Source organism: Camarhynchus parvulus, chromosome 14, assembly GCF_901933205.1.
Source record: "Camarhynchus parvulus chromosome 14, STF_HiC, whole genome shotgun sequence".
NCBI lineage: Eukaryota > Metazoa > Chordata > Aves > Passeriformes > Thraupidae > Camarhynchus > Camarhynchus parvulus.
The window spans coordinates 11,063,588-11,089,101 of record NC_044584.1 but is presented as its reverse complement, the minus strand read 5'-3'; the positions used below and the strand labels follow the sequence as shown (position 1 = coordinate 11,089,101).

The 25,514-nt window shown below is 43.0% G+C and overlaps 1 protein-coding gene across 1 annotated transcript; it reads right to left on the bottom strand.

Annotated features, from left to right (window-relative positions):
• Positions 1-370: 370 nt before the first annotated feature.
• Positions 371-25,502, bottom strand: DCUN1D3 (defective in cullin neddylation 1 domain containing 3). The gene is made up of 4 exons (XM_030958190.1): positions 25,434-25,502; positions 14,918-14,993; positions 9,706-10,238; positions 371-7,818 (listed from the first exon to the last, which is right to left on the bottom strand). Exons 3-4 carry the CDS (start codon positions 10,134-10,136, stop codon positions 7,335-7,337), a joined length of 915 nt encoding a protein of 304 aa, XP_030814050.1. The 5' UTR covers positions 10,137-10,238; positions 14,918-14,993; positions 25,434-25,502; the 3' UTR covers positions 371-7,334.
• Positions 25,503-25,514: the final 12 nt, after the last annotated feature.

Below are 25,514 nucleotides of genomic sequence, written 5' to 3'. Positions count from 1 at the left end.
CTTTTTAATTGAAAAATGTAAAAAGGACTTCAGCTTTAAATAAGACATTTTGTACAAAGCTTGAGCACAAAAAAGTGAACACCAATGTGTCGTTATGTAAACACCACAAATGTTACTCGTTCGTTCAGTAACGCACAGAACAGCGTGCGAGTTCCCTTCCCACTGGGTGAGATTTCTGTAGCTGTTCCCCTCCCCTCAGACCTTACTGGAATACAGGAAACCCAGAAGCTTTGGAACATTTACAGGCTACAGTAGTCAGGATACATTGTGACTAAAGGATTTTTTTTTTTTTTTTTTTTTCTTTAAGGGGTTGGTCATTTAAATATACAGAAGTACAATAATCTCACAGGTAAATGAATGGCAGCTTGGATTAGAAAAAGCACCAAAATATTTAATATACATCTGGCACAAATTTCACAAGAAGTCAGTAATGGACAAACCAATGCTTTGCTTGTAAGAAAAACCTCAGACTGTATTTAATGCTCTTCTTCCAAAAGGGACACAACAAAAACATTGCACTCAGGATTGCTATCAAGTAAAGACAACCTTCTTATCACACCCAATTTGCATTGTGCTTTAGATTGCACATTCCATAAGATGCTGTTTCCATTCTGTTCCAGACACCAATGGTGAGAAAATTTGATGTAAGAAAGGTAACTGTAAAACTACAAACCAATTCAGTAGATTGGGATTCAGTAGATGCATTGCCCTGGAATTCTCCCAATTTTCCTCTAGATCAGGTTTCAAATTTGGCTGCATCCCCTTGAAATAAAGATCCTACATGAAACAGAATTTATTCCAGCTGTTTTCAAGCACTACATTTACACAGCACTTCTGATACTGCTGTCCCAAAGAGGAACCACGGGGCTGCTGTGACATGCAACACATTCATCATTTCCCAGAGTGACAAAACTGGCTCATACAGGGTTATCTCCTGGGTAAGTCTGAATAAGCAAAACACCCCCAGGCACAGAGGACAGCAGATGTGACCCTGCCCACCCTGGCTGGATTGCTGAGGAGCCCAGAGGCCCAGCAGGGAGCTGTGCTCACAGACACAGCCACACAAAGCCTGCTCCCAGTCCTCCCCCAGTCACACTGAGTTACCTCTCTGGGAGCAAACACTACCAAAACACATTTCTTCCACAGAGAGCGACTTGAGGCTGAACTGGGGCCTCAAGATCCACAAGAGAGAACAAGGCTGCACCAACCAGTGCTCCCAGGCTGACCCTTCTCCACAGAGCCCATCAAGGCCTTGTGTTGCTTCATGCCCTCAAGACCAGGCAGTGCAAAGCCCAGCAGTGCTGGCTCAGGACAGAGCCCTGCCAGTGCCATCCACGGCTCCTGGAACTTGAGTTACTCAACAACTTACAGCACGAGGCCCTCCAACCCTCCTGCCAGCCCATCTCCTTTCAAAAGACTATTTCAAACTTACACAAGTGTATTTTCAAATAACTTTGTTTAGCATGACTAAAGAAGTCACAACTTCTAAATATGGAGCACTGATCTGTGAAGTCCTCTAACGTGTAACACTCGTGGGAGCAGCAGCCAGCCTTCAGCTCCACTGATCCTCTGTGCAGGTTTGCCAGCTCTGGCCACACAATCTCCACTCTCACAGGCCCAGAGAAGAGCAAGAGTCAGCAGCTGTAACTGCATACAATGGCAACATTCAAGTAAACACACTGCTTCAACAGTAGGCAACCTTTAGTCCAGATATAATTTACAGGGCATAAAAAGAAACACTTTACAGCACAAACACTGGAGATGGATTTTTTTTTCCTGTGTGTGAAATGACACGTTATCCAAAAAGGGCTTATCTGAAGAGTGCAATTATGCAAAGATAGAAACTTATTAAAAATTAAACAAAAAACAGTATTACCTACAGAACCTGTTGGATTTTCAAAGACCGAGGATTGCAATAGTAGCAAGGAACCGCTGCAATGTCAGTGATTTAAGGCAAGCTGTTAGGACAAGAACACACATGCTCTTTTTACCTGCTGTCTCACACATTCCCCTTCTCTTGAAATAGATGCCCCTCCTGATAGTGCAAGAGGTCACACCCCAAAAGCTGCCCTCACACTGGAGGGATCCTGCAGCAGCAGCTGCCACAGCATCGCACTGTGGGGGATTTGCTGTGGGAGAAACTGTGCTGCAGTTTGCTTTGGGGGAGGAAAGGAAGGGCACAGATGTGTGGCACGGAGGAGAACACCCCCCAATGCATTAATGAACACAGCTGAGCACCAAAGCCACTCTGGCATCTCCAGTTCTCTTGAGAACACTCCAGCTTTACTCAAGCACAAGGGTTTTATCCTGAGCAGGATTCTGACCTCAGGGACAAAAAGGATGCACGTAGCCTTTGCACTTTTGCAGCTCCCATCTTTGCTGGGTGGTTACAAGTCCAGTCCAACATGGAACAAAACACAGTATTTTTGATTAAAATAAAAATACACTCATGGCACTGCATCAAGTGGGTTCCTAAAGCTTTTCAAGGGCAAATGAAAAGGCTGATGGCTCCCTCTTCGGGGAGCAGCTGCTCCATCTTCAATTCACTGTCAGTACAGGCAGCCTGACCAGGGAAGAGGACGTGTGGTGACAGAACCCCTGAGCCACAGCCACGGAGCTCTGCTCAGCTGCTCTATTGCACTCCAAAAGTAGCACCCGGGAGGACCAACTCTGGTTTGCAGCTTGACCCAGCCCCCTTCCAAAGGGTCCTTTGCATACAGGTTAAACACAGGATACCAAAAACTAGGGCAAATAGATAATACTTAACTTGAGTCAATTAAAAAAAATAGATTACTCATCCAGGCATAAAATCCCGGGACGAAAGGATGGTAGCCTTAAACTATTCAAGTCTAAGAACAAGAGGTAGAGATACCTACGTACTTCATGGTGAAGGAGTTACAGCCTTCTTTCTGTCTTACAATCTCATGAATTTCACTTCAGTTCACACTATAAAACCAAAGGTTCGATCTTCAATAGACCAGAGAGAAAATGTTAACACTGGTGGGTTTGTTTGCACACAACAAAATTTAAGCAGACACTTTGCTTTGATACTTATTTGAAAAAATATGTTTTTCTCCATATTGAAGCACTACCCTGAAGAATTTTGAGTTTCAGGTTAAGCATCTTCCTTTTTAATATGAAAGGCTAAATTCACATGTACATACTTTGAGCAGAGTGGGCTCAAGGGAAGAACTGGGTGCCCAATTTACTGAGGACCTTCTAGAAAAGCATCACACTGCAGAACGCAAGGCTGCAAGACCCAGAAACTCACAATGACTATTATTTACCAAAGAATGGGAATGATGTAACCTCAGCCAACAAACTGTACCACAACTGAGGTGGCTATTAACTACATGGTGTTTCTTGAATTTTGTTGGGCTTTTTTTTAGAAACAAGGCTCATGCTGACAGTGTCACAAAAAGTCTAAGGTCCTGGTCAGTGCACAGGCCTGGGAACCATGGGTGACAGGCTAGTCCTGGATCCATGGGTTCCTCAGGCTCTGATGGACACACAGAGTGAAATAAACTCACCCAGCAGAGCTGCTGCTGCCCCAGCACTGCCACAGGAGCAGGGGCTGCACCCTCTGCACCAACCTGAGCCACTCAGCCCCAGCAGAGCAGCCTGAGCTCATTCCATGCTCTGAACTGGGCCTGGCTGAGACCTGTCCTGGCTCAGAGCTGATCCAGCTGGGCCAGCCTGCGGGAGCAGCTCTCAGTCCCAGCTGTGTCTGTGCCAGACCTGTGAGCATTCTCCTGTGGTCCTTTCACTAGGATTGCACAGTACTAAAAAGCTGTAATTCTCCATGCAGAATAGCACCAGCAGCAAATAAACTCACAATTTGGTGTTCAATTCCAACTCATTGCCTCAGTCATGTTTTATGGCCAGGATCTTTCAAATCGTTATTTGAATCAATAGAAAGTTTTTGACCTCAGAAATGCACCCACACAAGTGAAAATTAGCACAATCAAGCCTCCAGTTGATCTGGAAGCCAAATTTTACAGGTGTTGCAAGCTATAATATGGTGTAGGTGGTCAGTGTTTTATTACTAGGGGCTAAAGTTTACAGGAGTTGTATTTCTTTGCATATAAGAGAAGGCAGTAAAATGCCACAGATTGTGGATATCAGACCAGTTTTCCAGTATATTACTCCAACTATCTATATTGTTATCTATAGTTATTTATCCCAAGTTGCAGCAGATTCACTACATGCATAAAGTTTCCTAATGCATAATCTAATTTTTAAAAAAATTAAACAGTTGCAATGGTTTCAAGGATTTCATCAGCATCACTCTCACTTACAGTCCTGTGCCCTACACAATGAAGAATTAAATTATATAAAATGAAGAGTGAATGTATTTGGCCTGTTCCACAGATATTCACAGTTTAACCATTAAACAAGCATATTTTCAGAGGCTCCAACATTATTAAAGACTTCTCAGAGACACACACAAACCCCATTCCCTCACCCCAGCATTACAGAATCCGGGCAGTCTCGTTTGGGATCCCAAAATCACCAGGCAATCCAAGAGAAGGTCTGACAGCCCCACTCACTGCCAGCACTGCCCAAGAGCTGCACCTTCAGGAGTTTAAAACTGACACAGGTCTGGTTTGCATTCTGTAAATGGTAATTAAAGGACTAAAATTAGGCTAAAGATAAGTGATACTTCCCTAGATAGATCATTTGGCTATTTTTGCAAGTACCCTGCCCAGTGGGTGGAGCTGCTCCTGCCGGGCTGGAAGCAGCAGAACAGGAGCAGGGCTGTCCCCCACACTGAAATCCTGGGTAATGGCATGTCCTTTCCCCAACAGGAAACCAGATTTTCCCTTCCTGTGTGTTCACCTCTGCCTTTAAAAAGCAGCTGTGTTACCTCGGATACCTTAAAACGGCTGAGCCTGATGCGCTACGGATTGATTTCCTCACTGCTGTCCACATTCCAACCACAAGATAAACACCTTCCTTAAAGAGCTCTATCCCTCAGCCTTTGGGGCTGCTGCATGCTAGGGTGTAAATCAGAAGCTGCCATCTGAATTTGAATAGTTACTCTTTTGAATACTACCCATTTCAGTAGTTACTCTTCACACTCTGGACATTTTAAATTTCCTTTAAGGGGAAAAAAAAAAAAGTGACGAACAAAGCATTTAATAGCTGAATGAATGAAGAGTCTCAAACTTACAAATACAGTCTTAATTTACTATCAAATCAGTCTCCATTTGGAACTTTTCCTAACAAAGTAGCCTCTGTTGGGGAATTTATTTTAGTCTTTTAAAAATAACAGCACCAGCAAAAGTCTCACCATAAATTCAACGATTCCAGCACGAGTATTTTGGACTGCTTTGCTCACCAAATCAGAATAAGGTTTTGCTGCCAAACACTTTTGTGCCACAGAAAGTTAGAGAAGCAAGGACAAAGCTTTGGGTGTATTTACCCATAAAACAACTTCAGGGCTCTCCTGCAAAGGGACAGATTCAGCTGCACCTAAAACAACCACATTTGTTTTCCACAGCTTGTCTCCCAGCAAGAGCAGCATGGACCAAACTCTCCTTTTATTAGATGAAAGAGATGCTATCTGTGGCTTGTGGGTTTGTTCTTAAACAGTTTGCATTACCCACACTTTGTTAGTGATTTATGACCTCCAAGCCAAGCCATTGCAGGGCTGCATACCAGCAAAGCCAGACCCAGAATCTGGGTGGATCCTACTCCTCTCTCTGCTAACTCCTGTGGGGCACAACAGATGTGCAAAGCACGACACCCTGGACCTGTGACAAGCTCACCACTTACAACCTGTTTCCCTTTAGTTTTAAAACCCTTATATCACAAAAGCCATTAGATGCTATGGATGACTGTCTAGGCTTTTTTTTTTTGTTTTGTTTTGTTTTTTCAGCTGAAGTTGGTTTATGAACCTGTAATGCAGCTCTGAAAATAAAAGGTGTGTAACAGAAGTGTATCAAATTCAGTAAGCCAGCACGTGGCTATACAGAAAGCCTTGGCAATCAAACCTTTTACCAAAAGGTGTAAAAAAGTTGACATACTAAAATTAAAAAAGGTAGCCTCAATAACCAAAAAAGTTTCAACCAGTGTTAATAAAACTCCCTTTAAGTCACAACAATTTCAACAGGCAAATAGTCCCAATACAGGCATTGTAAAATAATAAATTGACTCCTATCCAAATATTATCAAATCAGTCTAAAAATGACTCATCTACACTGCTGTCATTAAGAACACATTAAGAATTCACTTTGTCATCAGATGCCGATATTGTTGCTCCAGAAAGTGTGGAGTATTAACTGCAATTTAGCAATTAAACATATGCTTTAAAAAATTGGTTTGTCAATATTAATGCAAAAGATAGTTCCTTACATAGAAGTACTGTGCTTGCCAGACAAGTAAGGTAATACTTTAGGTATAAATCAAACAAATTAAAGCAGAATTATACCACAGTTTTCCTTGAAGACTTAGGATTTGTGTGTTGCTTCTCTCAATGTTTAGCAAACTTAAGAAGCAGAACCTTTGGTTCTTTTAGTCAAGTAAAAATATTCTCATGTAACCACAAAAATACAACTTCCAGAGAAAATGGAAGTCCATCAACAAGTCCACTTTCAATAAAACTGAGGTAGTACTGCTCTTTTATTATGTGAATGTGTAAAGAGATTTAGATATAAATCGTCATCTACCACTCAGTTGACTGACAGGTACAGTAATTTTATAAAACAATCCCAACATTTAGTTTGAAAGTCCAAAAAAAGGAATGATCTGGACTCATTCACTAGGAGTTAGCTCAAAATGGGAATTAGCCATATTACAAAAAGCTGTTGCTTATGTTGGTTTTTAGAGCCTTATTACCCAGGATTAATGCATTTATAGTTAACACTGCTGTTCATCTTGGTATAAAACCTTAAAATTATTACAGCCTAAAATTTCAACAATGTAAACAGCACTACACACAGTACAGACCTGCCCTGACAGATGTAGTATGAAAAAACTTAATCTGGCACTGTATAATTTAGCAATGTTAATTTAACCTAACTAAAAAGATCTACATTGTGCAAGAAGTATCAGACTTACTTATACTAATCTGAAGTCTTAAAAATAAAATAAAATAAAAAAAATGCTTAACTTGTAGCCAGGGTCAAATATTTCAGGGCAAGAGTAAAAGGAATAACCAAAATTAAGAAAGTGCCTAAAACATGATACAGCATTTTAGAGCCCTTTCAAAGACAAGGCAGAAAAAGGTGTAAAGTAGAAAAATCTGGAGCCTCGGTAATTTCCAGAAACATCCAGAGTTTACATTTCGTGAAGGGCAAGGAGTTGCTTTTGTCACTGCTGCTTGGCCGCCGCTAGGTCTGTCCGTCCGCACACGGCCCCTCTGTGTCCGAGGACAGAACACTTTTGGTTTCCTCCTCCTTTTTCCTCCGCTCCATTTCCCACTCCACAAACGTGTCAAAGAGACTCGGCCAGGCCTCGTCCTCGCTGTAGTTGCTAAGGTCCGGTCCAATCACCTGAGTAAAATTTAGAAACATGTTCCACGTGTCCCGGGAGATTCCCTTGATTCCTGAGGGGTTCTTGATTAGGAAGTGTAACCACTGGTCCAAAATAGGGGGCTTGTTTTGGGTGAAGACTAATTTCCAAAGGGCAATGGCTATTTCCCGATGTAGCGACCTCTGTCCTTCTTCAGAGTCCAGGCCAAACTGGAAGGTGAAACGATAGAGATCCTTGAATTTATCCTCCTGCTTGGCTTCGTTTAGGAGGCTGGGGAACCTTGCACAAATGCCATCAATGCTGTCTGCATTTATTGCTTTGCAGCCTTCAAAAAACTCCTTCCTGTTAAGCAAGAGAAGAGAAATTAGAGTGAGCCCTTCCCACCGACCTCACGAACACGTCCTGTCTCCATCCAGCTACACCAAATCTAAGAGGAACACCTGGACAAGACAAGGTGTTGTACCCTCAGTCCCAGTGGCACACAGATTTTGGCAACAGGGGCCACTGGAAAGACAGACAGTTCCAAGGCATTCCTTAAGGCCTGGGGAACCACAAACAGCCTCCAGGTCTGCTGGATCCCTGTTAACATTTGAAAGATTCTGCTCTCTGGCTTTTCTGGACACTTCCACATCCTGGAATGCCTTTCACATTAAAAAGTGAATCCAATTTGCCACAGGAGAAATTCTAAATGTTTGAAACTAACACATTTACCCCAACTTGATTCAATACTGCTGATGTCTAAATGCCCATGCTCTGGGTGAGCTGTTTGCAAGGGACAGAGCAGTTCACTTCTACTTTTGCTGTAGTTTTTGGTTGCTCTTTCAGCCTGCAAAACCAAAGGGGAGCCACTGGTGTCAGTCAGCAAGGCATCTGCTGAGAGCATGGAAGGGAGCACAGCATCCCAGGGGTTACAGCACAATGTATGAACACTGCTTGAAGCACCGAGTGGGAGACGTTTAGCTCCGGTTTCTCTGATGCTTGTGAGCAGGTGTAACAACCATGTGTAACAACCAGCCAGGAGAGCCAGCAGGCTGACACAGGACAGGCTGGAGGGAAGAGGAGATGGAGCAGCACTCAGAACAGACCACGATGCTTTCCTTGATGCGAAAATCCATCAGCACCTGTACCATGGAACGTGCCCTTCAACACATATAACCTCTCACAACTAGATTTGTCCTCTCCAAGGAAATTAAACCATGTTAATAACACTCATGGTAGCTGTGCAGAATCACAGACACTACTTACAATTCCTTTACCATCTTAGCAAATACCTGTGTCATCAGCCTCCAGTAAATCCACATTTGCATTCCAGAGTAACTCATCCCTTTGACACACACCCTCAGCCACAAAGACTCTGAAGATGCTGTCCAGTGCACAGCAGAGGCTTGGGTCAAGGCTCTGAACACCAAAGTAATAAGCTCAGTAAAAATAAGCAGCATTACTCAAATCAATCTACATAGGGCAAAATAAAAAGTTCCTTCTCTCCCTGCCAATCCCTGTAGACACTCTTCCCTTGCTCTTACCTGGACATTGCTAATCAAGCTGGGGAACTCTGCTGCAGTTTGGGTTTGCCTTTTGCTTAGTGGGAGGAGTTTTAGGTATTCCATTGTTTCCTGTAGCATCACACATGCTGTCAGCCTGCTGACTGAGCCCCTTGTCCAGAAGGGCACACAGCACTTCAAACAGCAATCATTTGTCAGCTAGTATGAAACAGCTGCAAGTGTCAAAAGCCTCACATTTCCTTCCCTCTCTATGCTTTAACAAGATTACTCTTGGAAAAAGACATTAAGTGTTACACTGCTTGGACAGGAACAATTCTGTCATTCTTCCACAGACTTTTAACAGAGTTAGTAGCAATTACTAAAGAATCTCACATTACTTTAAAGGAAAAATTAATTTCAGTGTCCAATCTCACCACCAAGATAATGCTGGATACAATAAATTGCTTTTGGTAAATCAAGAATAAATTAATGTCTACAGAATCTCACTACACTGTTCATCACTAGTAGTATAATGGCCAAAACCACATTTTCTAAAATCCAGTGTGAGGGGAAGGGGAAAAAAAGACAATACAAAGCTTACCTTCTGTAGTGGTAGGAATTAATTTGATCAAAATGCAAGTATTAGAAGAAATAAGTAAGTGAAGCTAATGAGGCTGTCTCTCCAACATACTGCTGACAGGATATACTTTAACATATGAAAATAATTACAAGTTCTACAAGAACTAACCTTGTAAATTTGCACATGGTAGCAGCCTGGAATTTCCAAGCCAAAACTAGTACTTTAAATTCAGTGGGATCAACACAGAGGTCATTGCAAAATCGTTCCATTCCTTCTTCCAGTATGGCATCTTCCCGCTCGTCCTTATACCTCCTAAATAACTCCCCAATCCTCTGAAGAGAAGATTCCTCTGCACTGCAAACAGAGTCCTTCTTTGTATCTCCAGAAAACGTTGGAGGCTGACTGGACTCTACAGCAGCATCTGTTTTCTTTGTCCCATTCACAAGAATGTCTCCTGAAGCCTTCCCGCAAGCTGAGCCGTGGTCGTCTTTGTGGACTGCACTTCTCTTGCTGTGGGATTTGCTGCCAGATTCTCTCTCCCCATTTTTGCTGCCAAGGGTAGAAGAAGGGTTCTTGCACTTGGTGACACACTGGCCCATGATGGTGCAAGCCCAGCTCCTAGCACGGTCCCCCTGCCCTTGGACACCCTCGCAGCTGCTCTTCAACACATCTCACCATGCCATCAGCAGCACTCAGCTAACCTGAAAAACAGTTTCACAGTCAAACTGCTGCCTCTCTGTAAAGAATAGTTGAAGTACTAAATGTGGGATAACACTTGCCATTAAGCAACCAACTTCAGGATATTTAAGCTTTGCATACTGAAAAGGAGCAGTGTACACAAGGCTGGAATATGCCATAAATTTCAGGCAATTTCAGGCTGTTTTACCTAGAAATCAATGCAGCTCACTCAGTGGCTACACTATCCTAACGGGTCCTAATAAAGGAAATTCCTAAAATTCTTACTGCAGCATAGGTTACAAAGAGGTTGATTCATGTACAGGCTTCATCACAACAGACTACTCTAACCCAGAAATACTTTAAAAGAAATGGTTTTTAAAAGTATACCCACATTTTATATCTAGAATATAAAACACTGAAACAAAGCAGGGAAGGGAGGACAGGGACACTGATGGGACAACCTGGCAGAGACCTAAGCATTGGATCTAGACTGTACCTCCAGCAAATCAGCAAAAGAGACTTCTCAGGGTGGGGGGAGGAGGGGGCTGGCTGTTGGCTGGTTTTGGGGAGGAGGAGAGAGAGTGAAAGTTGTGTGTTTGTTTTTAAACAGAGTTTGGAATCTAGGTTTTGTACTTAAAACATACACAGAGTGTGTCTGCAGAAAGGAGGCAACACTTCTTATGCAAGAGGGGATTCAGAAATTGTTCATTGTTTCAAGTGGGCTCCTCCCTTCAGGTAAAGAGACAGACAGGGGAGGGGGCCTTCTTAATGAAACTTCTTCAGACAGACACACATGCAGATAAGAAGTAGTAATTCCAGTTCAGAGGAGTTTTTTTTAAACAAAAATTAAAATGCCAAAATGATTTCATCATACTCTTTATAAATCACAAAGCCCTGTGTATTTGGAAAAGATACTTTGCCCAGAGAAAAGGGTTCCCCAGTTTTCCCTGTTAAAACCAAGCTAACACTGACACTGCCCTATCAGCAAGCAGCCACACCAAGGACAGTCTGTTTCTCAGAAATGTCAGCTCCAAGAAAGCAATTGCTTATCACAGTCCTCCTTTACCCACTAATTTGCATTTCACCTCTGCTGTCAGTTAGGCAAAAGCTTCAAACATAAAAATTGGGTTTGCTGTGACTTTGTGTACAGCTTCCAGTTCAGAATTAGAAAAAGAAAGAGGAGAGATAAAAATTGAAAAATTAAGAAATATAATAGATGTCATGTCAGTTTAACCATATTCTTTCTTGGGCAAAGCTTTACTGAAACTGAAGTCCTCTTTAAAGCTGTAAACCAACAGCAGCAACAAGTATAGATGAATTCTCAGATATTAGGATTACAAAAATAAATCTCTCAGCCATCATACCTGTTTTGACAAAACAGCACGTGTGCAGTTTCATGAGCAAAAAATTTTGCCAGTGGAACTGCAGCAGCCAAGATGCTGGTTTTGACTACCTGGCTTCCCTTGTCCTCCCAAGTCCCTTTTCTTAAGCACATAACTCACACACAAAACTAGTAAATACCTATTTTTTAAGCAGCCAAAGGAACAAAGGTATTATATATTCTTTTATCACACTGCTTTAAAGATTAACTTTACATCATTTTCATAGGCAAGCAAAGTCTGATTTAATGTATTCAAGAAATTTGCATTAATTTGTATTTGAAAGGATGTATAAAAATATGCATGTCAATATAAATAATCCACAAGACAATTTCACTGGTCCTTAGTACTTGACAGCTCTGTGAGTTGTGAAGCACAGCCTGGCACTGATTTCTGTGCTGCCAGGTGCCTGAGCAACATCGTCCTCTCCAGTCTACACCAGTCATTATTTCATTACACCAAAACAAACAGGATATTAGTAGGCAGTGCAAAAACTGCTTTGTGATTAACTCCCACATACCAGCTTTCCCCCCTCCATCTTTAAATTCATCTGAATTCAAATGCTCAATCTACACAAATTCTTGTTCTTCCATCAGTTTCTCAGAGGCACCTAGCACCACACTGGACAAATTCTTCTTTAGAGAGAAGTATGCAGCTAAAAAAACAGAATAAAAAATACCAAGTACCAACTAGCATCAGAGTTTAAAGCAGAGTTTAGGTAGTACAGAAAACTTTCTGCTCAAAGATGTAACAGCAGTTACTAGCTATTGGTGATTTGGAAGAGCTTTTCCCTGTGGGGAAAGGTTAAGGAACAGCTGCCTATTAGTGAACAGTACTTTCCTCTAAAGTAGTCAAATCACACACATTGTAATTGACAGATTAATCCAATTCACTTGAGGAATCCCAATTTAAAAAATTTTTTAAAGGCAGTTTGCAAGACTGACATCCTGTGTCCATAATTTTCCTAATAAAAGTGACTCATGCTGTCATGCTTCCTAAGCAACAGCTTGTATTATTGATGATAACAATCTAATCTTCATGTTTCCAAAGTGACATCACCAATGTGATGAAACTTATGGGTTTTAAAGTCATTTGCTGTCACAAAAAGAGCACTACAATTCACAGAGGGAAGATCTGCCAGCATTATTAGACACCTGTACGTAAGGAGGTGTCTCACTGGCAGTTTCCAAAAAGAAACAATCCCAGTAGCATTACCCCCCAGAGGGCAAGTTATCCACCTCCCTCACATCGTACCCCTCCAACAAACACATTTTCTGTACTCCTACTTGCCTTACAAAGAGCTGAATGCTGCTCCTGAACAGCCACTGCATGAGCACTCTAGCACTGCTCTTCCCTGCAGTAATAGAGTTCTTCCTTCCTCCTCCCCACCAAGGAAGTTTTCAGAGCACCATCCTACTCCTTATGAACAAACACTAGAAGATCCTGATGTACAGTTGCTGCAATTCCTCACTTTTCTTCTACAAGAAACTCGATGCCATGTGCCAGATACTTAGAAGCATTCTACCCCAAAAATAGCAAAACCAGCTTGGAAAAAAAATAATCCAGACTGCATCCGCTGGCAGCTTGTGCATGTATCTGGTTTTGTAAGAGAAAAATCTTTTGGCACTCCATCAGTTACCCTTTGTAAATTGCCTTCGTGAGCTGGATCCACTTCACTAACGAGTCACCTCCGCTTCCTACGTGACTCAGGTTTCAAGGCATGAAAGGAACAAGAGCCTTGGAAGGAGACAGAAACAAGTGGGAGAAGCCGGCCCTTTTGTTATGGAAGGCTGGAGAGAGGATCTGATTGCAGCATCAGGAGCTGCAGGGAAGGCAGAGCTCAAGGAGTGGGAGAGAGCAGCCTCAGGAAGGTGAACAGAGCTGTGTGTTCAGCTGCAGAGCAAAGTGACTGCCACACAGCACAAGGACCTGCAGAGAGATTTCCCAGCTGGATCAGGAACTATAAGTATTATTGTGTACCCAAAGGTTAGACTGGATTGGTGGCAAAGCATCAATTCCCAAAAGGATCAGTTCCCAAGAGCAAAATTACTAAGAGGCTTGTACAGCATAAAAGCAAGACATAAAAGGCAGCAGTGACCACTGCTTTTGCTATTCTACTAAAAAGGATCAAGATTCAGGGCTAAGGTTGGAATGTGCTCAGTGCTACAGGATGCAGTGCTCCCAAAGAAGTCTATTACTCAGAAAAGTATTGAGCAATAATCTCCAGTACATATGAATCACCAAGATGCCCATGAGGCCATCCTCCTCTTTCAAAGCAGAGATCCACAATGACCTTCTCTGCACCTTTCCAGAAAGGAGTCAGCAGCTGGGAACACAGGAAGATGAGTGCTGGTGAACACAGCCAGCTAAAGCCAAGTCACCCTCTAAGAACAAAGGCTGTGCAGAGCCATATGGCCCCACACATTAAATGAAAACCTAGACAAGATTACAAAGGCCTTGGCTAATGCTTGGAGGTCTTTTTGATTCGGTGGGGGTTTTGTGTGGGACTTTTTTCTAAGTCCTGTAAGGAATTTGCAAAGTTTTTCCTCCATTTTCAAGTGACCAGATCACACATAACCCAAAATTTGAAGGGAGCAAAACAAAGTGACTCAGTAATAACTCTCAATCATACAAGCACACCGTGGCACAATTGAAAACAGCAGTAATGAAGTGGGGGGGCAGCTGGCAGGAGGAGAGAAGATGCAAAGGAGATATTTAAGTAACCCAGTATTTTTCTATAATGACTGATGTTATTGTAGTAATAGAAATTACTGGATATATCCAGAGAATAACAAGCAAAACAAGCGTTCTGCTGTTTAATAAAGTGTTGCATCAGAAGGTATTTATAATGAGTTTCAAAACACAGAAAGTGTCAAGAGAGTAGAGGAAAAAGCTTTCCATACACTCAAGAAGACCTCAAAGACAAATTTAGGAAATCTCATAACAAAAGGGGAAACAGCTCAGCCAACCATTAAATCCCTTTCCAAGTAGCATTTCACCAGCTAAGGCAAAGACAACATAACTAGAGCTTAACTAAGCCTCAACCCAGCCTCAGCTTTTCACAAACACTTGAGCATAGTCTAAGAATTTTACAGAACTCCACTATGCATTATCTACCTTTTAATGGCTAGGGACACATGACTTTAAAAACAGCTGAGAGTAGGGAACAGTATCATGGATGCCCTGTTTGCAGCCCTGAACAGATACAGAGCTTCCCATTGGGGAGGCAGGAGAGGATCACTGCCACTGCTGAAGCAGAAGCAATCGCTGCTCTAACAATTGCGCGGGACAAGTGATCTTGTAAGCAAACACCTAATACTTACATAGTTTCAGCTACACAGGGAATCATTCCACTAGCTTCACAGCTTCCTTCAGGCTCCCTGGGTTCCACATAGAATGCTGGAAGACAAAAGACCACACAAATCTTTACCTTTAGAAGAGGCTATGAAAACCATGAAATGCACCAAATCACTGAGAACCAACTGTGTATGTAATAAAACCCTTCAGAGCCAAACTCCATTTGTTCAAAGAGTCATTTTATGAAATACTACTTCACTTTTTTGACTTACAAAGTAGCATTAACACCATAACTCTGCATTATCATATAAACCATAGAACAGGTACTGAAAACAACAGACAAATTCAAATGTTTGTTTGCAGTAAATACACACTTCCGGATACTTTCATGGCTTTCAGCATGGGAGAGTTAATTCCTCATTTCATGCACTCAAAGCAAAGCAGAGGACATGCTATCACTGTCACTACATGTTAGCTGAGCACTGTTTAATCTGTGAATGCCAGACAGCTGCTACCTAGCAAAGCATAATTTGGGTCTGGAGAGTAATTCTCTTTTTTCATTCTCTAGCACATTCTTTTCCATGTTTGTTTTCCCATGTTCAGTCGAGCTGGCTCCACTTCACTCCTCTTAAATTCACAGCTCTGCTGTATAAGGAGGAGCCTCTGAAGAGGACAGACAAAGGTATGTCTGGTTTGAGCAGCAAGAGCTGCAGCTGCAGCCCCTAATCAACACCTCTGTATCTGATCTAGTAGAAAAACACAACAAACAAGAAATCTCTGGCAAAGCTCCCCTGCTCTACCATACTAACATAAACACTAAAACATCTCGTTTTTACAGCTCTTAGTACATCTAGGGAGCAGACAGGTGATCAAAAGCTGCCTTGCTGCATACTTACCTTTTACAGGAGATTTACTTCTTAGGAAACAAGTAGAAACATTAGCTTGTTCAGAGCTTCCTTCAGCAGAAAGAGGGGGGTGAATATAGAAAGACAACCATGAAACAACATCTTGTCACACATGCCAATCTCCATGTGAGTTTTCCCCAAACCTGAATCCTATATGTGGATTAGGAAAATTTGACTGACACATAAAACCTAGTCAGACCAAAGCTGTTGATAGAGCTTAAAAGCCTCAAACATTTCAAAAATGCCTGGAAACTCTGGAGTGGTACTTTCACTCATATACACACACAGAGCAAAAACATCCACTGAATCATTTTTAGGCATTTACTGTTGAGATGGAGACCAAAAAGTCTACTTCACACTGGGTTTATATACTCTGCTCCCAAACCTCATCTTCCACACAAGCAACCACCCTTTTTCCCTCCTCCATGGCTTCACAGCTCTTTTAGCAGACACTCCAGTGGGTGCACAGCCACCAGGCAGCTCAACATGCAGGGGAGCAGAGGAGTGTCTGCCTCTCTCAGGGCAGAAGTACCAGCTTGAATTTCTTCCTATTTGACCACAGCATCCCATGAATTTCAAGAATTTAAGAAAATGTAGCATCTGGCACATCTATGTTAATTTCTTTTGGCCTCCTGCATCGAAATAATTCCTTTCATAAATCACCAGGCAGGAACACAGGGTGCTGTGCAACCTCATTCCCCAGGAACCTGTTTAAACATTTTACAGTTCACATTTTGAAAAATCATTGTCATGGCAACTTTTTGCAATGAACTACTTTTCAAACATATCTGCATTTCTTTGGAAGAGATCTATGACCACATGATCCACCAAATCTACATTTCCAGTTGACTTACTGCACGTACTGGAAGCAAACACTTATTTCAAGTTCAAAAGAAGCTGAATCTGATGGAGATCAGCCTTACCCAGCAAAAGCCAAACCTTTTCAGGTTGTTTGAAGTAATTTCCATGTTGGCTGACCTAAACACACACGCACACTGACTGGAGCCAGAAATTTTAATGTTAGAACCTCCAGTTACAATTCTTCCTCTTTCTTTATATTTAAATTCTTCCAAGTTGTCCATTTAACCTTTTCAAAATTTTTAATGTAGTAGAATGTGTAAACTTTGACAACACAATCATGGGCTATGGAACAAAAAGTTAGTACAAGTTAGCAGTTAAAAGGTCAAGCTCTTCAAGGTTGTATTTAAAGGCTGTCATAGCCCAGCAATGCACTGACTTCATCCTGAACCGTGTACAGTGAGTGCAGCAGGGAGAGAAGCATCAGCACGGTGGTGGCACAGGTTTGGTTCAGTCCCTGGGCCAGAGCTGCAAGGTGTGGCTGTGGTCACCAACACCCCTCTCCCCGTGCTGCTGTGGAGTCACAGTATCACAGCACAGTAACTCACACAACAGCCTGCACTGCTCATTAGCAACCCCTCAGCAGCCCATGGGGAGGTAAGTGAGTAAATAGTGTGGGCCCTTGGGATGATGGAGGCCTTTGTTTTGCTCACCTGGCTCTTTTCACACCTGTGTCTAACCCCTGGGACTTGGCTCTCCTGAGCACTGGGCAGGAGGATCAGTGCAGGCCCTCCACACCCCCAGCAGCTTTCCCAGAGGCAAGAGCAGGCAGCCTTCTCACCAAAGGCAACTTCCTTCGCTCCCCTGTGGGAATCAGTGAAGGATCAGTGGTATTGTTTCCCTCTTCAGCAGGCAGAAACTGAAAGGATCAGCTCTGTGTGGAAGCTTTCACTGTGCAGTTCAGAGCTCTACACCACAGCACCAAGCACTGGGAGCACAAGTGTTACAGCACAAACCAAACTTCAGTCAAAGCCAGCATGTTACAGAAACTGCTTATTTCAAGTCTGAACCTGCAATGACACTTTCTCAGCAGAAGCCCTCTGAGTGCAGCACAATGGCACATTATGGGCTCTCAGGAGCCCAGAACACACCTCACCACATCCCCAACCAAGATCTGCACTAACACCTGTGTCACGCTGATCTGCTCCACAAATATTTTTATGCAAAGTAACTCAAGAGGAAGTCTAAAAGCAGGAAAGTCCTGCTGCAATTAGTTAAATTGAATTATTAGTTTGTGAGGCTTCCTGCAGTTGAAGAACCTTTCAATGAATTGCAGACAGTAATGGTTTTGTGGGCAGATACATGAGAACTTTACCAATCTGTTCCAAAACAAGATAACAAAACTATTTCTGATTAACCTCAGTCTGAGCTTTGGAAACAAAACAGCTTTAGAAATGTGATCAAACTGGGTAAAATTTGTCTCTACAGAACATGCCTGCAAAGAGTAGAAGCTAGTTGTACAGACACCTGAAAAGGCACCATGCAGAGTCCCGGCTGCCACCTGGCAGAAGGCTGCATGGCCGCCTAGGGGAAACCAAGCCAGGCAACAGCTATGTTGGAGGCTGGATACTTTCTCAAATGAGAAGTGGACTTCTCTGAGAAAGGTCATACTGGAAAGGCTTAACTACCTTGGAAGGGAAGGGAAGGCCAGGTAAAAAAAAAAAAAAAAAAACAAAACAAAAACCAACCAAAAAAGAATTAGAAACAAACAACTTGACCATATTTACAGTCCCTCATGCTGGGCCAGGTCTCAGGGCCAAGAATCAGAGCTATCACCAAATTTCCTCCTAGAGGAAGCCCCCCAGTCACCAGGATGCAGGCAAAAGTCTCTTTACAACACCTGAACCTTTACTTGGTGTGCTGTCACTCCAAGTCCAGAGCTTACTCATCAAAGGAGATTTTTCCATTCAAGACTGGGCAGAAGAAACCCGCTTCCTGCACTCTTGAAGAGCACCCGACTCTGCAGGCACTCACAGAGCATGACACCACATTTCATGTTCAAAGCTCCACAAGTAGCCTCAAGAAAAAGTGGAACAGAAGTTTCAGATCTGTAGTTCACTGTGTGCAGTCAATTGTGTAAGGCTAGCTTAAGGAAAAATAAATAATAATGTGAAAAATGAGAGGCACAGAAAGACTTAAGCACCTTACTGCTTTTTCTTACGGAAGATATATTCCTTAAGTAGCTTTTTCAGCAGACACAAATGCATCATCCTTGAATTCCTCCCTTCCCTTTACATTCTCTATCCACACAATACCTTACTTACTGATTACTTCTCATTGTTTTTCCATTTGGCCCCATTAAAAAGTTTTCAATTGTTTCCTATTATGTGCTTCATCTTTCTTTATTAGGTGGGTGGAATGATTTGTTAGGATTATTGTATTTTCAAAGAACAAACTCAAGTCCAGTTAGCTAAACAGAATATAATTTTAGAAGGGTGCCTTCAGGTGCTTTTGTAATGTAAATAAATGAATGAACTAATTCAAGCAGCAGCAGTACTTGTTCTGAGAAGTCTATTTAAGCTATGAGCAAGACAATGGGCAGAGGGGAAATCAAGACAGCCAAATAACAGAGCTGTTCAAGATCATGCCATCAGTTTTAAGTAAAGCTGAAACCAGAACCCAAATCAGATTCCATTCAATTCCCTACCTCGTACATACTTAGACATGAACAAACTCATTTATTTCGCTGCACATAATTCAACCACCTTCAAAAAAACAAAAGTTCAGTCACTAAGCAATTTATCTCCATCCATTTTAAAACTACCAATATTCCCCTTCTCCCTCAAGATCCTTGTCAAAGGCCATAAAAGGTCCAGCATGTGCAAAAAAAGCAAATAATCTTCTAATGAGAGTTTGTGTGTTTCTTCCCTTTTCATGTGCAAAGGGTTGTAAAAGAATAATCCTTCAGTATTTTTCCAGGGTACCCTGTAACTTTCGCACAGCATGACAGACCTTTAACACCTCAGTATGTATTATGAATAATTAAAGCAACTCATGCCAGGGGAAGAGCTACTCTGTGCTGACACAACCAGCTCACATCTCTACAGCAAAACTGCAGATTATGGGACCAAAAGAAACCACAGCCCCTGGGTATTTGACAGAGATGTATCCCACTGAAAGCATCTCAAAGTAGTTGTGCTACAAATATTTACCTTACCATGGCTCAATCTATTCTGCAAATTAGCCTCCAGAAAATTGCAACTCTCTGCAGCCAAACCAGAATAACTTTGAAAAACCACCTCAGTCTGCAATCTACTTGGCTATGGAAAGAAAAACATTTACTTTTAAACTGAGCTAAGTGTGCACAGATTTTCTTCTACACTGAGTTCAGCTATCAGATTTCACCTTGAAGTGTCTGAGGTGCCTTCACCAATTACATTCAGCTGAATGTAATTCAGGTATATATCAAGTGACTCCTGTAATAATAGGATATGCTTTAAACTAATTGTAGTAAGTGAATAACTTCACATTTCTTGCTGTTCTCACAATGAAGAAAAGACAGCAGTCACACAAAAAAGGAAGCCCTTCCAGCAGCTCTGGCTGTCAGAGTCCCTTCTCCAGCAGAAAGCAGCTGTGAGAACAGTGACCCACAGAGCACCTAACACTGAAGGGACAAGTCTAAAGACAAGAGCCAGACCACCTCATAAGATCCCTGCTGGCAGCAGATGCTCATAAGGAATTTACAGAAGGCCCACTGGCATCTCAGGGAGTGTAACACAGTTTACAGGCTGCCAGCCAAAAGAATCACTCATTGTACACAGTTGTGTAGGAACTTCAGCACCAGCTGACCACACAAATACTGGAATCATATCTAAGTTATGTACAACAAATTGTTCTAAGTGAAAGCACTGACATATGAAAGTGCCTTAAGAGCATATGCTTGGATTTTTAAACTGTAGTTTCTAAAGCAGAAAATACACACAGCCACATGCAGAAGCCCTAATTCTCTCTCCTGATTTGATTTGCAACTTCCCTATTTCAGTGAACAACACCAACATTTCCCACTGTACAAAGGATGCTGCAGTATTTTGATGCTAACTGTATCAGTAGCTTCAAAGGAGCTCCTTTGAGAACTCAAACTTGGTCATCAGTTGTAACAAAACTCTCACCTCTCCTTGAGAAATCTGGTAGCAGCTTTAACCAACACACACCTTTTTTTCATAAGTTTTCACATATTCTTGATTTCTCTTGACATCCTGTGCCCACAAGAGACCAGGTGTGTAGGTGTCTATCCTGTGCTTCATGAGACATAATCACTAACTCCAAGCACAGGCAACTGCTGGAAGCTGGAATAAATACATCAGACCTTTGGCACTCCAGCCACCCATTTATATGCTGATCCAGAATACTCAAGGCTTTCTGTACAGATTCATTGGTAATGAAAATATTGAACAGTCAGCACATGACCAAAACCATGAGCTAGGACATTTGCATTTGTGAGTCTATTACTAAGCTACATGTGCCTCCCATAATCATAGGTGCTAAGGATTTTCTCCCTCCCTTTCAATTTTAAAACAAAAGGATAAGACTGATTGTATTACAAGTTCCAAAGTTGCAGGAGAAAAAGCATCACACAAAAAAAAATTCAAAGGAAAAACTAAAACCCGTCACTCTCTGCTACTACATGGATGCAAAAATAAGACTGGTGTATTTCAGGAGCACATAATCCTTTTGGTTCAAAAAAAACCCACTTCTGTTCACTAAACAGGAAAAGTGAGACAACAAACAACTATGACTGTCATACTGTCTCTGGCAGCCTGACTTTGTGGGAATAACAAACTGTGACAGAAGGTCAGGAACAGCATTCTCACATTTTGCAAAGTAAGTTTTGTCTTTCACAAAACAGATGCTGTAGACAGAACAGCATTTATAACTATTCTTTCTGAGACACTAGAAGATTACACTAGCTTACTCTCTTTACTGGAATCCTGTCTCACCACCCATGCTTTTGCTGGTTTCTCTACAGTATTCCTACTTCTGTGAAAGAGTTCTTTAATACTTACATCTAAGTAGTCCCCTAACTGTCATTCTTCTAGTAGCAAAATATTGCAATGAAATAACCTTTAACTAAAATCCAGATTTTCTCCTTCCTTTAGATGCATTGGACCAGAGAGCTGCCCTCCAAGACACATGGATAAAATGGAGACCTAAATGGGTCAGTTCTCAGACTATCTTTTAGGCAAGAGGCTTTGATTCTTTATTTGCTCTGTTATGGTCAGCACTGAGATCAGAATATGAAAACATCACCACACTATCACACCAAAGCCACACGTGACAAGGAGAACCTCCTCCTGCCACCACAAAGAGCACTGGCACTTGTGCAGGGGCAATCAGAGCTCCCCTTGGCCCTGCCAGCCCCACCTGCCTGGGGCTCTCCAGTTCACTCACCAAGGGCCCAGAGCATCCACAAACCCTCCCAGAGAAGGGGGAAGCCAAGGTGCCAGTGAGCAATGGAGCAGGTCTGCAAGTCCTGGCTTTCCTGATCACTCCCTGGGAAGGTTTCAGCTCAGATCTGTAATTACCTGACTCAAGGGAGAGTCAAAAGAAAGGGGGGGAGGAGACAAGAGAGATCTCTGACTGTTTCAAAAGACCTCTTACTGTACAGAAGACACTGAGAAAATCTGCACAGCCAGTTTACTTGTGTCACATGTTTACAGGGGGTAAATTGCAGTTGGCACTTTACCAGAAGGCAAGATTTGCCTTGAACATTTGCCATGAAATTACCATTGTTTCAAGTCAAGTTACTATGTCATTACTGCTGGGTAACTTAAGAGTCAAGCACACAATTAATCCATGTCACCAATGCAGATAGTCTGCAAAACATTACAGCCATTAATCTAGTATTTTTAAAAAGGAGGAAGGGTTAAGAGACAAAAGAACTTATTAGACTTCCAGTAACCAGCAGACAAAGCCCATTAGTCAGAGGCAAATAGAGGAAAGGAAGCCAGTGAGATAAGATGCAGACCCCTAGGGAAAAGCAGCCAAAGAGAAGGAGCCCAGGCAGGGAATTCTGATGAAACTGTTAAGGGGGTTCCCCCTTATCTTCCTGTGACTACCAAGTCCCTCGAGTGTTTACAGATTGTTCTCTCAGCCTTCCAAGAATTCTGGCTACCAATATTCAAATCCTTCTGCAGTTTTGAGGATGAAAGAATGGACTGTTTTTCTAATAGCCCATGATTCTATTTTTATAGTGTCTTCTTACTCAGAGCAGAGTTTTCCTGTTACATTCACGTACAGACCCAAGTGCCTAATGGAACAATAACATTGTTTCTGCAATTTGCAAGTTCTTACAAACTGCCAAAACCCCATCATGATGGACTTTATAGTGCTCCAAGGCTCTAAATTAAATTTATCAACATTTCCCTGGCACCAGTAAAGAAAATCAAGTGCTTCAGTGTGGGACAGATCTGAGCAATGCTGGGGCACTCTCACTCCTCCCGACCCGCAGCCGTGCATCTCTGTATCCAAACTCTCTGTGCATTCCTTTGTGCCACAAGGAAATGCAAGTGTAGAAGCCAAGTCTGTTCCCTCTTCTTCCATCCCCTTTCCATCCACTTTGCACCCCACTGCCCCCATACACACAGCCAACCCTGAGGATTTCTTCCTGTTCCTTAAACTGAACCAAAGCAAGCAGCAGAACCAAGCCTCTTCCTTATCCACACACAAATTTCTCAGAACACATTTTAGAAGTCTGTTAAACTGTCTGGCAGCCCTTCTTGCTCAATATATACTTCTTCAATTAATTTCAATAAGGGTCTTCCAAAAGAGCTGTTCTTAGTTTTCTCTCAAAGCCACTCCTTCATCTGATTGTCTTTTTTCAACACAATTCATACTAAATGGAAGCAAGATGTAATTATTAACAAATTTCCAAGATCAACAAATTATAAGAACTGCTGACACAAATCACTGAGAAATTGCTATGAACACAACATTCAACCTCAAAATAAAGCAAGAATCTGGGCAGAAAAGGCACCTTGAAGATCCTGATTATATGAGCTGATTGCAGCTCATACTGGAGGCTGTCAGTCTCACAGAGAAAGCAGCCAAGTAGTACCAAAGCTGCAATTCCCCTGTTATTAGTTGTGTTACTTTTTTTTTAAGAATTACAGTATTCATGCCTACATACAACTTGCTATTAGGAAATAATCAGTTTTAAAAATCATTACAAGAGTCGGTATTCGCAGTAAGTTTGTAAAGCCAGTTGCACTTTGCTAATCTGAACTAATTCAACACAGATCACAAGCTCTCCTTTTTCTGCTGATGTGCACAACAGCTTTGCTTTAGACTGTGAGCTGCCTGTCATGTAAAAGGGAATGTTTTCCACAACCACCACAACACACCTGTGTGGGGGAGACTTTGAGGACAGACTGCAGAACTGACAAGAACACGGGGGGTGAGATCTCTTTACTTTCACATGCAGTCTTAACTAAGGGACTGTGTTTCCTGTTCTGAGGATTATCTTTCACCAGGGAAACGTGCAGCAGTGCTCAGATGCAGGCAAGGGAAACAAGTACTCAGACACTCTCTCCTCCTATTGCTGTAGCCCAAATAAAGCACTAGTACTGCAGCTACACATAAACTGTTTAAGAAAGAGGTTTCTAAACATTAAAGAATTTGTTTAGATAACGTGTTTTGGTCAACTGTTCTCTCAAAAATAAGAGACCATGCCAGTGAGGCCTGTAATTTCCAAAAAGGTAGGGCAGCTCTGTGCTTTTCATTTGTACAGCTATGCCCCCCTTCTTTTCAGAGCACTTAACTCATTACCCCTTTAAATTATGTGACAGACACTGTCATTCAAAAAAAGTTACCAGCTCTGGATCAATGCTGTGTTCTGACACTTGGCATCAGCCTGCTCAGTTATCAATGTAACATTTTGAAGGGCAGCATATCAGCAGTGCTAACTATTTAAAAGATAATCAATGATTCTTTCCAGCAACCACAGCACTGATAGGACAGGCATATTCTTCCAACCAGTATTTGCTCAAAACACTGATTATGCAAGTTATAATTTAAGTTGTTATGAGTAGCTTATTAGTACCACCACAGCCCCAGAGAGTGATTAATGCAGATTGCAGCTTGCACAGGAAGGGTAAACACGCTCAGGGGAGGGTGGGAGAGCTGAAGCAGGAAAAAGAAGTGGCTGTGCAAAGGGGGCACGTTCAGATGGCGAGAACTACCTAGGAAATAAATGGCTTTGCAGTTTATTTCTCTGTCTTTCTCCTGAAAACACGTCGAACATTCACGTTCTGGCGTGGCACGTGAGAAGGCTGGGCAGGAGCGCACCCGAACAAAGCAGCGGCTCTGCCCGGCCCGGGGGCTGCGGGGCCGCCCGCACCGACCATCGCAGGGACCTTCTGCGAGCCCGCAGACAGCGCCCACCGGAACGGAAAAACCCCGGAGACCCCAAGCCCGGGGCGAGGCGGCAGCGCCGCTCGGGGCACGGCGATGAGCGCGGGTGGGCACGGCCCGGGGCACCGGACCCACCGGCACCGCCCGGAGCAGCGCCCGCCGGGACCGCCCCGCCCGCGGCACCGGGGCAGCGCCCGCGCGGCCGCTCCCGGCGGGCTGTCCCGGGGCCGGGGCTGCGCCTCGGGGGGGCCCTGCCGTGAGGGGGCGGCGGCGCGGGGCCCCCGAGCACAACCGGCCGCGGCGGGCACGGACGAACCACGCCGCCCGCGGCGTCTCCCGGGCCGTGCCGAGTCGGGCCGAGCCCCGCGCCGCCCCCGGCGCTCCCCCGCAGCCCGGGCGGACGGGAAGAGCTCCGGTCCAATTCACTCACCTCCGCGGCGCCCAGCGGCTCTGCCTCCACCGCATCACTTCCGGGCGAGCGCTCAGCTGGCGGACGCGCCGTGACGTACCG